Genomic DNA, 16290 nt, shown 5'->3' with positions numbered 1-16290 from the left:
CAATTTCAAAAATATATAAAAACATCAATAACAATATTTGATAATGGATTATAACAAAAATAACTGTAGAAACTTACTGAATTTCGATAACTAGACGACTACTTAACGATCTTTTCTTTTCCACAATTTATAACCCATCCACTCATTCCTTGGTCATGCATTGAAGAAAACCTAGTCGACAAGCTCCTTCAACGGTGATTTTTTTCTCCTTCAATTTCGGCTACAGGAAGAGAAAAGTGATAGTTCTCTCTTTTGTTTAATTCTACTATTAACTTAATTACCTTTTTACCCTTAAAAATTACCCAAATTTTCATAAATTAACAACCATGACCGTCCACTATAATTAATAATGGTCTAATTACTTGATAAGGCCAACAATTCAAATATTTTAAGCTATATACTAATTTTAACTAAAAACCACAAACTTTTTTAACTTTTATTATTTAGTCCATTTATTTAATTACCTAACTAAACATTAAAATTTCTTAATCAGATTCGAATACTAAATTATAAATTCCCTATAAACATTAAATAATCAATAAAACATTGACTTACTAACGGGAATTCTGGTCCCAAAACCACTGTTCATGATACCACTAATGGGTGTCGAAACCACCAAATATAAATTCGTACGACAAATAACAATAATAGCAGTATAGAGTAGTAGGGTCAAATCCACAGGGACTGGCTATCTAATTTCGCCTTTTTTGTGACCAGAATCGCTGTTGCGATTACAATCGTACCCATGACCTATGCGTAGCAATGCTGGAAAAATTTAAAAATGGGGGGTTTAAAATAAGGAAATACGAAGTGTAATAAAATAAAATAAAATATATTCGAAATTGCAAAAAAAAATTTAAGAAAATAAAATAAATTGGTAAATAAAATATTTTTAAGCTTACCTTAGCCTCGGTGTACTCCAATCTTGAATCAATCCTTGAAAAAGATTTTTCCTTCCAAGCGATAAGCTAGTTATAGTAGTCGAGGATCCCTCAAACCGCCAACTCTTCCTCTCGTAATCGATCTCGGCATCACCTGCAAATTGACCCTTGTTGAATTTCCAACCACGTGGAACGTACCTATAATTTAAGACATTGACAACCTTGCGATCTGAAAAGCCCAACTCGAATTAATGGTCTCAACCGAGTGAGTCGTTTAAATTTGATCACTATCTCCCTTGACGAAATCCAACTAGCTTTTTCCAATTGAACACTTCAATTTCTTCAAGGGATTTGGAATACAGTATCGCCGACTCAACTTCCCAACTGTACGCCAAACGATTCCAACCCAACGCGCGCTTTTTGAATTGATATCGAATCAACTTTGAGGGACGAATTTGTACTATCTCATATACTGAAGAGATAGCGAATACCGAGTTGCAAAGTATTTAGTGTGAGTTCATATCTCACAATTACTTTGCCGAAGTGATAATCGGGCTGAAGCTAAAAAGGTTTAGTTAATCATGGAAAGAATCATACTTGAAAGTAAATGGTTCAAGTGGAATTGTGAAAAGTGGAAAGGGAAAGGGCCTTGGAAGGTAATTAAACCAAAAAGTTGAAAGTAAAAGAAAAAGAATTGAAAATGGCATAATGAAAAGTGACGCAGGTAATGGAAAGGAAAAAAAGAAAAGAATTTATTAAAGCCTAAAGCCAAGTGTGTGTTCAATTGACTGTAGCACTAGATATTTATACATGCTTTTAGTGCTAAATTTTAGCTAGATTTTTCCTAAATATTATTATTAAATAATTCTAAATATTATCACTAAATAATATTAAATTTAAAAATCAAATTTAAACTAGAGACTAAATTTAAACTAATTACAGGGTTGTAACAATATAAAAAAATCCTTCAATTTTTATCCAGCCACTTTTTGAATCTTCAATCTTTCAATTAAGCCCTCCTCTTTGCTTTTTGTTCCAATTTAGCCTCCTTTTTGTAAGAGTTTGAATTTAGCACACCAACTTCATTCCTAATAAGAAAATTCTAAATTTAATAGCATTTTATTCGATAATTAGTAAAAAAATAAATATATTAAAAATACGAATTTATCTTGCTATCAAATTCCCCCTATTTAATAGATGCTTGTCCTCAAGCACGATATCCACTAAAAATAATTTGTCAATCCCTTTCAAAACCAAAACCCCCTTTCTTAGTCAAGCATACTTCAAACAATTAGGTGAATCAAAAATAAATAATTTCTAAACTCAATCAATAAGCATTTTATAAAATCTTGAATGGTATGTCAAATTCAACTATTTCACTAGATTTAGGCTTAATCAAACATGCGAAACGGTCATACCCAATATATACTTTTATCAATTTATTATTATTTTTTTACTTTTTTTATTTTCAAACACAGTCAAGTCTTTTGACGCGAAGCGAGATGACAACCCAAGCACCTCACCCCGGTTACTCAACCCGACATGTTTCCTTTATTTAATTATTTCCAATGAATTCGAGACATAATCAAACCTTTTGACGCGAAACAATATGACAACCCAAGCACCTCATCTCGGTTACTCAATTTCATATGTCCTTAATCAATTTGTTTCTCAAGGCAGCTCGATTAGCAGAGTGTTACAAGCTTCGGCTCGTCACCAAACCTTTTGACGCGAAACAAGATGACAACCCAAGCACCTCATCCTGGTTACTCAACTTGGTCACATTTTTTAATCTTCACTCTTAACCCAGCTATTACCAAATTTATTTATTTAAATGAGTGCTCTCATTAGGCAAGTTCAAAAAAGCCAAAAAATTTCATGAAATATTGACTAAGGCATAACATTTTCAATTCTACAAAAGATTCATTGATCAAACAAGCAATAGTTATTCATGGTTCACCCACTTTTTTAAATAAACTAAACATAAGAAGAAATAGCATGGCACGTCTTATGAACCCCCTACTTAGCCCACATTGCCCTCAATATGCAATTTTAAAATAATAATGAATAGAAGGGTCAAGCGTACTCCCTGTGTTAATTTGGTAGAAGGTGGTTTGGGTAGTTCAGGTTGGATCTGGTTGGTTCAGTCGTGGGTGTATGTTTCAACAAATGGCAACACTGAAATTTGACAAGGCTTGCTCATGCCTTGAATTAATTCTGACCTCCTAAAAAATGATTGTCTGTGTCCATGTTCTTGGAAAATAACACGATCAAATGAATTAAAATGATACTTTATTTAATTCTTGAACTAAACTAGAATTTAAAATTAAATTAAATAAATAAAAATAAATGTAGGTTGCCTCCCATAAAACGCTTTTGTTTAATGTCGTTAGCTTGATGACCTAAGTGTTATTCATTTGGTTTCTCAAGAATTAATTCTTCCATTATGTTCACTTGGAATTCTGTTTCTCAAGAATTAATTCTTCCATTATGTTCACTTGGAATTCTTACATTATTGGTGGATTAAAAGCGTCTTTTAGCTTCTCCATTTGGGTTTGCCTCTTCCACTATCGAAATCCTTAAATGTTTCGGTAACGGTTTGAGTTCTAGTTTCGATGCCTGCAAAATCAAAAGCAAGAGTTTAGTTTTAAAAGGAGAAAGTTTAAAATATTTACCTTGACTTTTAGGAAATTGTGGAGTCTCTAATAGAATAACGGTTTCATGAATCGGTTCTTTGAACGCCATTAACTCCTCCAATTTATACATCGTATCGAGGTTTAAACTCTTGCAAAGTACAATTTGTAACCCATCCTCTTCATGATACACAAAATGAAATTTCGTTTCTGGTTCAATAATATCAACGCTAGAAATATTTGACATTGTGTTGGGTTGGCCCATCGCCTCATAAACATTAAATTTTACCACCTCACCATCAAATTCCATAGTGAGGGTTCCATTTCGAACATCAATTTTTGTACGTGCGGTACTTAGGAATGGTCTTTTGAGTAAAATATCGGAAGCATTTCTTGAGTGGTCATCCTCCTTATCGATGATGTAAAAGTCTGTAGGAAAAATTAGTTTATTAACCTTTATGAGGACATATTCCAACACATCTTCTAGATATATGCACGATCTGTCTATTAATTGAATAATCGTTCATATTTCTTTCAAAGGACTCGTGTTTAGCAATTTAAAAATAGATAAAGGTGTTACATTAATAGATGCTCCCAAATCACACATGGCTTTATTTATGCCAATATTACTTATTTTGCAGGATATAGAAAACATACCTAAGTCCTTACATTTTGGTGGAATTTTCCTTTGTAGTACTACAGAAATGTTTTCCCCCACAATTACCCATTCGTTTCATTGGAGTTTCTTTTTGCCGCTGCATAGTTCTTTTAAGAATTTTGCATAGCGTGGAACTTGTTCAATTGTATCAAGTAAAGGAATATTAATTTCTACCTTCCGGAATGTCTCAAGGATTTCTTTTTCCTCTCGTTCCTTTTTAACTTGGGCAAGCCTTCCAGGGTATGGGGGAGGTACAATAAATGGTTTATGTGGTGTCGGCTTCGTGGGAGCTGTTGGTTCGGCTTTTTGTTTTTCTTGTTTAGCGTCGTGGTCATGACTCGTGCCAGGCATTAGTTTTGACTATGTTCCATCCTTTACGGTCACATCACTTTCATTTTAGCGTGGGTTCGGCTCAATTTGATACGGTAATTTTCCTTGGTTCTCCAAAAGACTAACTGTAAGTGCTAACTTACTTATTTGCTCATCAATTTCTTGGAAGTCCGCCTTAGACTTTTGTTGGAACTTTTCGGTGCTAATGGCCAACCTCTCTACTATAGCTTCAAGGGATGACTTTGGAGGTTCATACTGTTGAGGCGGAGGTGGTCTTGGTTGATATGGTTGATTATATCAAGGATTTGATCTATAGCTTCAATTTGGGTGGTCCCTACACCCTACATTACAAGTGCTTGAATATGGATCGTAACGTCTTTAAAGTGGCCCTGAAAAGTTTCCAACGGCATTTACTTGTGCAATTGTGCCTTTAAGTAAAATTGGGCATGAGTCGGTAGGATGATCAGGCTTAGCACAAATCCCGCACAACTGAGCTGGGTTCGTTTGTCATGCAAACATATTTTTAACCACATTAGTAAGTTCATCAATCTTATTTACTATAGAAGGAGTACTTAGCTCGTGAACCCTTCTCGTAGGTTTCATAAGTGGTCAATACTGTTGATAATTTGCAGTAATGGTAGAAATTAATCCCCTAGCACTTTGAGGAGTCATGTTCACAAGAGCCCCTCCACTAACAACATCAATCATCTTCATCTCCATTGGGAGTAACCCCTCGTAGAAGTACTGTAAGAGTGAGTGTTCAAATAGCCCATGTTGTGGGCAACTTGCGCACAACTTCTTGTATCTCTCCCAATATTCATAGAGTGATTCTGCTTCTTTTTGTTGTATTCCGACTATACACCTCTTTAATTCTGCTACTCGAGTTACTGGGAAAAACCTATCAAGAAACAATTGAGACATATCAGTCCAAGTATTAACAGATCTCGGAGGTAAATAAAACAACCATTCTCTAGTAGAGTCAGCTAATGAAAAAGGAAAAGCTCATAATTTGATTTGATCCTCAGTTACTCCTTCTAGTTTCATGCTCAGACAAACCATGTGGAACTCTTTTAGATGAGTATAGGGGGTATTGTTTTCCAAACCGTAAAAAGTAGACAATAAATGTATTAATCCCGACTTTAACTCGAATGGTATTTTGCCCACCGGATAAGTTATGCATAACAGTTGTTGTTCATTTGGTGCATCCGCAAGTTGGCGTATTGTTTGATTTGCCATGTCCACTGAATCTTAGATAAGTAAATATCTTTAGTGTAAGATCCTTCTTTAAAGTCAGGTTGTGGTTGTTTAACGTGCCGAATAGCTTCCGTTCGAAGTGTTCGAACCAATTTTTCTATTTTCGGTTCAAAAGCTAAAGTCCCCAATTCTGACCTGGTCATAAAGAAAACAAACAAAAATTAGAAGTTTTCAACCTTCCCCAACAACGGTGCCAAAATTTGATGGGCGCCGAAACCACCAAATATAAATTCCTATGACAAATAACAGTAATAGCAGTATATAGCAGTAGGGTTGAATCCACATGGACTGACTATCTAATTTCGCCTTTTTCAGTGACCAGAATCGCTGTTGCAGTCATAGTCGTGCCCACGACCTATGCGTAGCAATGCTGAAAAAAATTAAAAATTGGGGTTTAAATTGATTAAGATAATAAAATAATGAAATATGAAGTGTAATAAAATAAAATATAACAAATTCGAAATTGTAAAAAGAATAAATTTAAGAAAATAAAATAAATGGGTAAATAAAATATTTTTAAGCTTAGCCTTAGCCTCGGTGTACTCCAATCTTGAATTGATTCTTGAAATAGATTTTTCCTTCCAAGCGATAAGCTGGTTAGAGCAGTCGAGGGTCCCTCAAACCGCCAACTCTTCCTCTCGTAGGCGATCCCGATATCACCTGCAAATTGACCCTTGTCGAATTTCCAACCACATGGCACGTACCCGTAATTTAAGACTTTGACAGCCTTGCGATCTGAAAAGCCGAACTCGAATTAATGGCCTCAACCATGTGGGTCGTTTAAATTTGATCACTATCTCCCTTAAAGGAATCCAACTAGCTTTTTCCAATTGAACACACCAATTTGTTTCTCAGGATTTTGAATACAGTATCGCCGACTCAACTTCCCAACTGTACGCCAAATGATTCCAACCCAACGCGCGCTTTTTGAATTGAAATCGAATCAACTTTGAGAGACGAATCTGTACTATCCCATATACTGAAGAGATAGCGAATACCGAGTTGCAAAGTATTTAGTGTGAGTTCATATCTCACGATTACTTTGTCGAAGTGATAATCGGGCTAAGGCTAAAAAGGGTTTAGTTAATCGTGGAAAGAATCATACTTGAAAGTTAATGGTTCAAGTGGAATTGTGAAAAGTGGAAAAGGAAAGGGCCTTGGAAGGTAATTAAACTTTTAAAAGCAAAAGAAAAAGAATTGAAAATGGCATAATGAAAAGTGACGCAGGTAATCGAAAGGGAAAAAAAAGAATTTATTAAAGCCTAAAGCCAAGTGTGTGTTCAATTGACTGTAGCAGTAGATATTTATACATGCTTTTAGTGCTAAATTTTAGCTATATTTTCCCTAAATATTATTATTAAATAATTATAAATATTATCACTAAATAATTCTAAATTTAAAAATCAAATTTAAACTAGAGATTAAATTTAAACTAATTATAGAGTTGTAACAATATAAAAAATCCTTCAATTTTTATCCAGCCACTTTTTGAATCTTCAATCTTTCAATTAAGCCCTCCTCTTTGCTTTTTGTTCCAATTTAGCCTCCTTTTTGTAAGAGTTTGAATTCAACACACCAACTTCATTCTTGATAAGAAAAATCCAAATTTAATAGTATTTTATTCGATAATTAGCAAAAATAAGTAAATTAAAAATATGAATTTATCTTGCTATCAACCACTAAAAAATGAGATGTTATAGGTGAGTACTCACAAATCCTATGGTATGCCAACTATATCCAACGGCCTCAAAAAATCACAAGGCCAAAATATCCACAATTAAACATATATTTACTTACCGTTTTCTGCACATTTTCACTGCATATTTACATTCCTAACACAACATCATCACTGTCATTTGGCATATTAAATATGCCCACAACCAACACATTCACAAGAGCTATTACAATAAATATCACATGTCACATTATCACAACTTAATACTCAATTCACATCACATAATCACATATTTTGCAAATTAAACGAGGGGTACAAGAAAGATTACACTCAAAAATTTGATTAGGGGTTTAGGCTACTCCTAAGCTCCCATTTAATACTATGAATCGTGTCTACAAGCAGCAATTCCAAATACCCACCGTTCGAGCTTTCATCTAGTCGTCGAAAGCTTAAACTAGCTTTTCCTTTCCTTTCGCCTTGCTCGTCAAAGGCTCCAACAATTTTGAATCTTCACCAAAATAAATCATACAGCAAACACAATTAATACTTAGCCATAGACTCACCTAAAGCAACAAAACACACAGGCCTAAGCTAGTTCCTATTGAAACTGAAATTTTCAACTAGCATAGTCGAAACGCAAAAATCTCAATTCCTACTCATTCCTTTTGGTTAAAATAGATTCCAATCATCTAATTACTTACCTAAGAATGATTCTCAACCTTCAAACCACTCTAAACTACTCAAAATCATGGTTCCAAAATTTCGACCTATAATGGTCATTTTTCATGAAAACTTAGCAAAACCTTAAAAAATTTTAACAAAACTTTAAGGAGAGTTTAGAAGCCTTATTATCACATTAAAACAAGTTGAAAAATACTTCGAAACATTGATTTCATTCAAAATCCCGAATTTCACTATTAACGTCCCAAATTTCGGCATTTACACAAAACATTTGATTCAATAGATAAAAACTCGATTTAAATAGCTAGAGTTCATAAGAAAACTATTAGGAAAAAGAAACATTACCTTGATTAAGGGGAAAACAAGCGTTTGATTGAAAATTCGGAAAACCCACAAGTTGAATGACAAGGAAATTAAAGGTGTTTTTTGTGCTTTTCTTGGTTTTCAAAGGGTGTTTTAATGCTAGGAAGATGATAGAAAACAAGGGATTGGAGTTTTGAATATTGAAATTGAAGGATGAAGGTTTGGGGTTTTTTCTTCCTAATGAACGACACAAAAGAAAAATATGAAGGGTGCTTTCTCTCACTATTTTTTAACCTCAAAAATAGGGTGAAAAGGGGAAAATATGGGTTGATTTTAAAACTTGGTATAATTGCTTTAAAACTACTCCTAAATTAAACTCTTTTACAAAACAACCCTCTTTTTAAAATTTAAAGCCTATTTCACACTATTTTCATAAATTAGTTTAAATTTTCTAAAGCCATAGACGAAGATATTTTCAAGTTACCACATTCCGAATTTTCAAACTTATTTCGTGCCATAATTTCAAAATTACCCTCAAAACTTCTAGACTCAATTTCGATATGTGACAATTGAAGTTGTAAAGCATCCAAGGTTAATAGCTCAGCTAAGCTCGGTCAAGTTTGTATTACTTTGTATGTATAATCATAACTAATGACATGTACTTAGGTTTAGTCTTGAGACTTAATACCTATTTTTATGGTTTCGTATGTGTTGATAATTGATTTATAAGGTTTTAGATGAAGAATTTCTATGCTCAATTAGTTGATGAATATGCATGTTTACAAGTGTTACTTTATTTAATATAGTTGGAAATGTATGAGATTTAATTTCTTTGATTTCTTGTTACAATGATAAATGAAAAAAAGTTAGTATAGTTACTTGACAACATAATGTAATGCCACATAATCGGATCCAATGATTGAATTGAGTGTAGTGTGTCACAATAAAATTAACTTAAGTGAATTTAAAGTTAAGTTCTTACCTTTTACTACATGATTTATTAGAGTAAAATTTTAACTCTGTAACACATATGTGTACAATAGAATTTCTAGATTAATTTTACTCTTATTTCATTTAAGGAGAAAAACTTTACTCTAGGACAGTAAGATAATTTAAATCTTCTCCTGGGTCAAGCTCGTCATTTGCATAACGAAATATTTTGATATATTCGCTCTTAGTCTCACAGCACGGTGACAAAAGAATCTGTCACAGGCCCATAACATGTTAACCTCACAACGCCTATCGAACCTAAAATCTCCAATCAAATCAAAGATGCATCACGCTTTTTAAGAAACTGACCTAAAACCTCGCCGTCTATTGAGAGTCTGCACGCTTTGACCCTTCCGCTTTCAAAAAATTTTCAACACACAAAATTGGTTTTAACAATTAAACACAATCTAAAGCGGTGTTGGTAGCAGCCGCTGCACGGTTTCGTGGCTGATCCTCTCTTCTCTCAAATCTTTGTTGTAAGTTCATTCTTCCTTTTTGATTCTTCAAGTTATTGTTTTAGTGATTATGGTACTCAATCTAGGTGCGAGTGTTAATTGAAATCTTATGTTCTTACGGTCTGATTTCTGTATCTTTTATATGAGCCGTACTATCTTCGTTTCTTGGAACTTTTCGGTTTCTTGCTTGCTTGCTTTGTTTATTTTAACAGCATTTCGGCCCTGAATGTGCTTGTAAAGCTGTGTCTTGTTTTAATAATTTGGGCATTTGCTTTTTGTTGGCAAAAAGCTAAATTTACATTTGGATATGGAAGCAAATTATACTTGTGAAGAATTGAGTAGTAAAAGTTTGGATTTCATGGATAAAAACAATGCTTGGTTTTTCTAAACACGACATGTGAATGAATTTTGAACTAGAAATTGTTTTATCATCTTCCCATATGCATTTGCTCTATAATTTATTCACCTGCTTTTCATTTCCTCTCAAGTAGAATGTTTCCAGAGCTGAAGTAATGATGATATCTTTATGGCATTTCAGGCTGTGGTTGATTGCCCTTCTATCAAGATGGCTGGACCTGCACCATTCGTAGATCTGGGGAAAAAAGCCAAAGGTATCAGTTGCATGTGCCTTTATTTTTTCTTGTCCGGTATTGTATGTTTCGATACTGTTTGGTATGCTTGCACTTGTCATAATCTTACCAGAAATTATTTTTTTATTGGCAACTCAAACTGATTTGATGCGTAATGAAGCTGGGAAGCAGCTTCTCATAAAAAAAAATGGTTGGGTAGAGGAATTGAAAAGATTAATGCAGTTAGGTTTTTCAAACACTTAATAAACCAAATAAAATGCATATATTTCTGTGATAGATAACCAACACAATTAATTACTATTATACTAGTACACTGAGGATTAACGTTTGCACCATTAGCTCAGTAAGATAATAGATAGATTTTACTTTTTCTGTTAGTGATGTGATGAATTGCCTTTCTTGGTCCGAGACTGTTGGGGACTTCTCTTGCTATTTGTAACTTTTGATGACTATTAGTTAGTACTTACCGTAGCTGCTTGTTTGTCTGTCATATTAGCCTGCTGTTATTTTCTTTTAGCTTCCATAGACTAATTATTTCCAAATATGTTTATGCAGACCTCCTGACAAAAGATTACAACTTTGACCAGAAGTTTACTCTTTCAATGCTGAGCACCACGGGAATGGTAATGTTTCCCCTATAAAACTTGTTTAACCTTTTACTGAACTGCTTGATTGGTTCACTAAATTCTTGGACAGAGCTTGATTAAAGTGCTTGAAAACTTAAAATTTTGCTTTGCTAAATGTTATGGCTTGAGAATATATAGTTGGTTTGGTAAATATTAGCAGAATGATTATCTAGGTTTTCACATATGAACATTGTGCTCTTGGGGTGCTTTGTTTGGCCTGATTTAAATTCCTCTGTTAAGCAATCTTCCTTGTGTATGTCCATGTTGTGCATGTATATGTGAAGGAATCAAACACAGGAAGCCCCTAATTTCATAATTATTTCAATTTTTTCTCTGCTAGTCATTACTCTGTTGTTAAAATGGATGACATTGGTAATTAAGTTATCATGTGACTATGGGTTGCGAAAGTTTTCATTAAAATGGGTGATGACATACTTAAAATTTTGTGTGGATGTTGTAACAAAAATCACTTATGTTCTTTCCTTGCAATTTCCCCTTCTTCAATTCCTTAATCTTCTGTTTGTTTTCTTCCCATATGACTTGAAACAGTCATGGATTCTGTTCCTTGTATTACATACTAATCTTCATTTTTCTTTTACTACTCGCAAGTGTTAAAAAAGTGGGATGGAACTGGCTGTTTATACTGTTCAACTGGGAACAAGTGGTCTGTCCAGTCTGATACATTTAACAAAAAAAAAAAAAAAAGTGAGCGTTTGGTGAACTAGTTGCAAATCAGTTAAAGACTGGCTAAAAAAAGGATAATATCAGGGGAAAAAAGAACTCTTTTTATTACCTGTTGTTGTTACTTTTTTTATTTGTTGAAATTTGAACCTTTAACCTTATATGATCATGTATAAAAGACTATACTGGTAAACCAGATGCATATTTTTATTTACTAATTACCTTATCTAATTATTATTTAATATCAGAATCTTACATCTTACATCTAACATTTAATAGTTAATATTTCTTTAACTGAACTATCCTGTTGAACCGGTGACTTGGGAGTGCACTAGTTTGACATCCACTCCTGTTTTCTATTCATCAGTGTTCATTTCCAGCAGATATTTGATAGACACAGGTGTGGTTTTCTGCCTTCTTACATGTAAATAGCCTAAGAGCACTGGATATGGCAGAAAAGCCAACGTTTAAATATCTTATTCACTTTTACCTTCAGTAGATTCTAACATTGTTAAAGACAGTACTGCTGATAACTTCCCTTAAAATTGAAAAGAGCTCTTATTGATTATTTTGTTATATAAATTGCTATATTGAACTGTAAATCAATTTGATTGTTACGTCATCTAATGTCATACTTAAAATGTTTTGCAGGGACTTACAGCCACAGGACTCAAGAAGGACCAAAATTTTTTTGGTGACATAAATACTGTGTATAAGAGTGGAAATACTACTGTGGATATGAAAGTTGATACCTATTCTAATGTATGAAAATTTTCTCTTTTCCATGTTTTTGTGACTTCTCCATATCTGTGATTCAGTTTAATGTATCGCATGTTTGTATTTGGAAGTTGTTAAATCTTGATTATGTAATCCCCAATAACTCTGTCCCTTTTCCTCTTCATTTTTATTTATCTTTCTGCAGGTGTCTACAAAAGTGACTGTCAATGATGTCTGGCCATGTTCCAAAGCTGCTCTAAGTTTCAGGATACCTGATCACAAGTCTGGCAAGGTCAGTGCATTAATGTTAACAGTATATATGGAAAATGAGTCTTAATTTCACATAGTAACTTAGGTATCCCACTGTGTGGTTATGTTTTACATATGTATTTGCTAGCTATGCATTTTTCACGTGGTGGGTGGGGATTGTGTTTATGCTGACTGCTGGTCATTCCAATTTTCTTCCTTACTACCTATTTTACCAAGGCTGCAGTTGATATGATCATTGTTTTATTATGGATCCTTTTTATGCATGGTACCTAGTTCTACTTTCTGAGTGCCCTTTTTATCTGGAAAAAGTTAATTTATGAAAGTAAATCAGTTTGACGGAAAATTTGCTCCAATTTCCTAGTTGATTCAAAAGAAAGATCATCGGCGGTTGCTTTTAGAAACTGGATCTCTGACTTTTTCTATGCTTCATATCTCAGTTGGATGTCCAATATCTTCATCCTCATGCTGCCATTGATTCTAGCATTGGCCTGAATCCAACTCCCCTATTGGAGCTTTCAGCAACAATTGGCAGCAAGGAGCTTGCTTTGGGTGGTGAAATTGGATTTGATACAGCTTCTGCTTCTTTTACCGAGTACACTGCTGGGATCAACTTGAACAAGCCAGATTTCTCTGTTGCTCTTTTGCTGTAAGTACTTTTAGATCATCTACCTTGGGAGATATTTATTTCTTATGTTTCTCAAACTTTTCATTTTTCTTGAAGTACCCGTATCTGACACCCATGCCCAACACACATAGAGGGATATGGTCTCCAAGAATACACCAAATACATGGACAATTTTAGAAAACTCTAACCATACCCATGTCGGGTACATACCCATATCTGACACTCGCATCTGAGTCCAAGTAACTTAGTTAATTTCTTTTAGGTGAGCATGCAGCTGTGTTTCTTATGCTCTGATACCTTCAGGCTTCAGTTGAGTTGACAAGTGCTACATCACAAGCAGTTATTTTATAACTTCTTGTTAGCATTTAAAAAAAATCTAAAGTTGGATTAAGATGAACCTAAATGTTGTTTGCATGCAATATGATCCTAGCTGTTATAAAGGTTTCAGATAAGCCTCAAATACTTTAGATTTGGGTATCTACTAATAGTTATTGGACTTCTCAAAAATATCTTCCTGATCTCTAAATTTTGATTTTTGCTGTCCAGCTGCACAAACTTCATATGTAACAAATCCAGTCCAAATGTTTCAGTAAAAGACCAACAGAGTTAATTTATTTGTCAGATGACTGTTTTGGGCAAAAAAAGTTCTTGACTTTTCCCAGTTTCTGCGCACTTTGGTCAAATTAAATGGGATTAAGTCTGCTAGCTTATACGCCTCCAGCAATCACTGCAAACTTTTGAATAAAAGAATCACAACCAATTGACCTATAAACCTCTATCGCATGTGTATTTTTAGCTAAGAAGTTTGTATGTCCTGTATAGATTTGGGGGAAGAGAGAGAGAGAGAGTTAAGGGGTTGCTGGAGTTAGGGACACTGCGATTTGTGAGAAAGAAAAAGGGCGATCCTATTTCCAACATGCTTTGGCTAAAATCAAATGTCAATTATCACATTAGTGTGCATGTAGGACCCACATGCAAGTAATTGGGACTGATTTGCATTGAAGAATAGCAAGAAAAAAAATGAAAAAGGAAAGGATAGCCTACTGATTGGCATTGAGTTGAATGCTGATGTGCCTGCCTTATCAGCTCCGTATTTTTCTTTGTAGTTCCAGAGACGTCCTTTGCATATTGAGAATGTCAGTTACCTAACATGTATAGATTGACATTCAATGATCCAAATGAAACTTTGACATTTAGAATACCACAATCCCTTTAGTTTCCTTTGAGGTTGATCTTATTGTTCTATTTTCTGCATCATGATGAAATAGCAATACAGAATGTGCTCTCAGTAGTGGCATTTTCTGATATTAGAAAAAGAAAAAAGAAAAAGCAGTATTTCGTGTATTGCATGGAACTTTGAGAAGGATGTAAAGATTAATCGTTTATTATGGTAAACCGTATTTTGATTCATTTGATATATTGAAAGATGATGCTTAAGGTTATCAATTGAAAGAGGCAAAAACAAGAGTGCTAAGCAGTTTGGATTGATTCTAACATGCATGGGAACCATGACTTGAATAACTAGTTAGTCACAGAAAGTTTATGAACACTATTTCCTTGGGACTATGATGAACAATTTTTTACCAGTTAGAATGATCAGAAGCATTTTAGTTTCTGTAGGTTAAATTCAGCCGATGTGTTAGCCATCTTCCTGTAGCTTATCAGATTAGTTGTCAGCATTTTATGCTCCTTTTCTTGTTGCTTTAAGTTCTTTTGCGTTGCCATAAAAGCCTTGCTGTCAATTTTTGAATGAATGTTTTCTTTTTTAGGACTGATAAAGGTCAGGCATTGAAGGCATCTTATATCCATTCTGTCAACCCCTTCACTTGTGTTGCCGCTGAAATGGCTCATAGATTTTCCACCTACGAAAACACTTTCACCATTGGAAGTTCTCATGCTGTGGATCCTTTTACCGTGGTAAAAACACGGTTCTCTGACAATGGAAAGGTTGCAATGCTGTGCCAACGTGAATGGAGGCCCAAGTCACTTGTAACATTTTCGGCAGAGTATGATTCAAAGGCCATAAATGCATCCCCTAAGATGGGGCTTGCCCTTGCTCTCAAGCCTTGACGGGAAGGTCTCATTTTGGATTCCGTATTTTTAAATTTTGATTTGACCTTTTCCCCGAACCCTTGGGAGAGTTGTTATTCACCCAGATTATTTTGTATCGAAAGATTATAAAAGAAAATTGTTCAGATACTGAGTTGATGAATGTTTTCACCAGAACAATGGTGGGAGAATTGAACCCAAATTTGCCAAAATTTTATGAGGATAACAGCACAGCAGTTTTTGTTGCTGAATGCTTCTAATGTTCATGTCGTATGATAGTAGGGGGTGTTTCCCCTAATGTTGTATTGAACATCCCAGATTTGTGGTCAACAATGCCTTATTGAAGTAACTGCCTTTTTCTTTACACATGATTTCCGTGCTCAGTGCGGTGAGTAGCAGCCAAGCTTTTACAATTTCACCCAAGCGTATGTATATTTTGATCTTTAACAATTTCCTTCTGAATTTCCTATTTTGGGGGAACTGTTATGAATGGGTTGCATGCTTTTTGAATTAACAAAAAAATAAAACAGGGTAGGCAGAAGAAGCATGTGGGGGTGGCTTAGGCCTGAGAAGAATCTCTGCAAATTTAACAGTGTTATTGCGAGTGTTGCTGTTGGTTTGGTTTTTGCGGGAATCATCATCATAATGTCACCGTTCCTTCAAAGTTCTAATATCTCTGACTCTTGACTCTTCCCACACTACCATCTTCACACTACAAGTAATGCTGGTATTTGCTTTTGCTTATTGGGTTAGCTTTACTTGTAGTTACTTGTGAGACTGAGGTCCAGTTCTTCATTGCTTAAAAAAAGTATTTCTGATTCTAAAAGTACTTTTGAAAGAAAAGCTGTGAAGAACAAGCTGTTTTTGGCTAA

The 16290-nt window shown here is 34.4% G+C and overlaps 1 protein-coding gene across 1 annotated transcript; it reads left to right on the top strand.

Annotated features, from left to right (window-relative positions):
• The first annotated feature begins 9669 nt into the window (after positions 1-9669).
• LOC105790947 (mitochondrial outer membrane protein porin 4) lies at positions 9670-15784 on the top strand. Its single transcript, XM_012618763.2, has 7 exons — positions 9670-9881; positions 10399-10471; positions 11006-11073; positions 12409-12519; positions 12680-12766; positions 13182-13390; positions 15139-15784. The coding sequence occupies exons 2-7, from the start codon at positions 10426-10428 to the stop codon at positions 15437-15439; spliced, it is 822 nt and encodes a 273-aa protein (XP_012474217.1). The 5' UTR covers positions 9670-9881; positions 10399-10425; the 3' UTR covers positions 15440-15784.
• Positions 15785-16290: the final 506 nt, after the last annotated feature.

This window comes from Gossypium raimondii, chromosome 8 (genome assembly GCF_025698545.1).
Source record: "Gossypium raimondii isolate GPD5lz chromosome 8, ASM2569854v1, whole genome shotgun sequence".
NCBI lineage: Eukaryota > Viridiplantae > Streptophyta > Magnoliopsida > Malvales > Malvaceae > Gossypium > Gossypium raimondii.
Note: the sequence above shows the minus strand (reverse complement) of the source record. Positions and strands in the feature narration are given on the sequence as shown.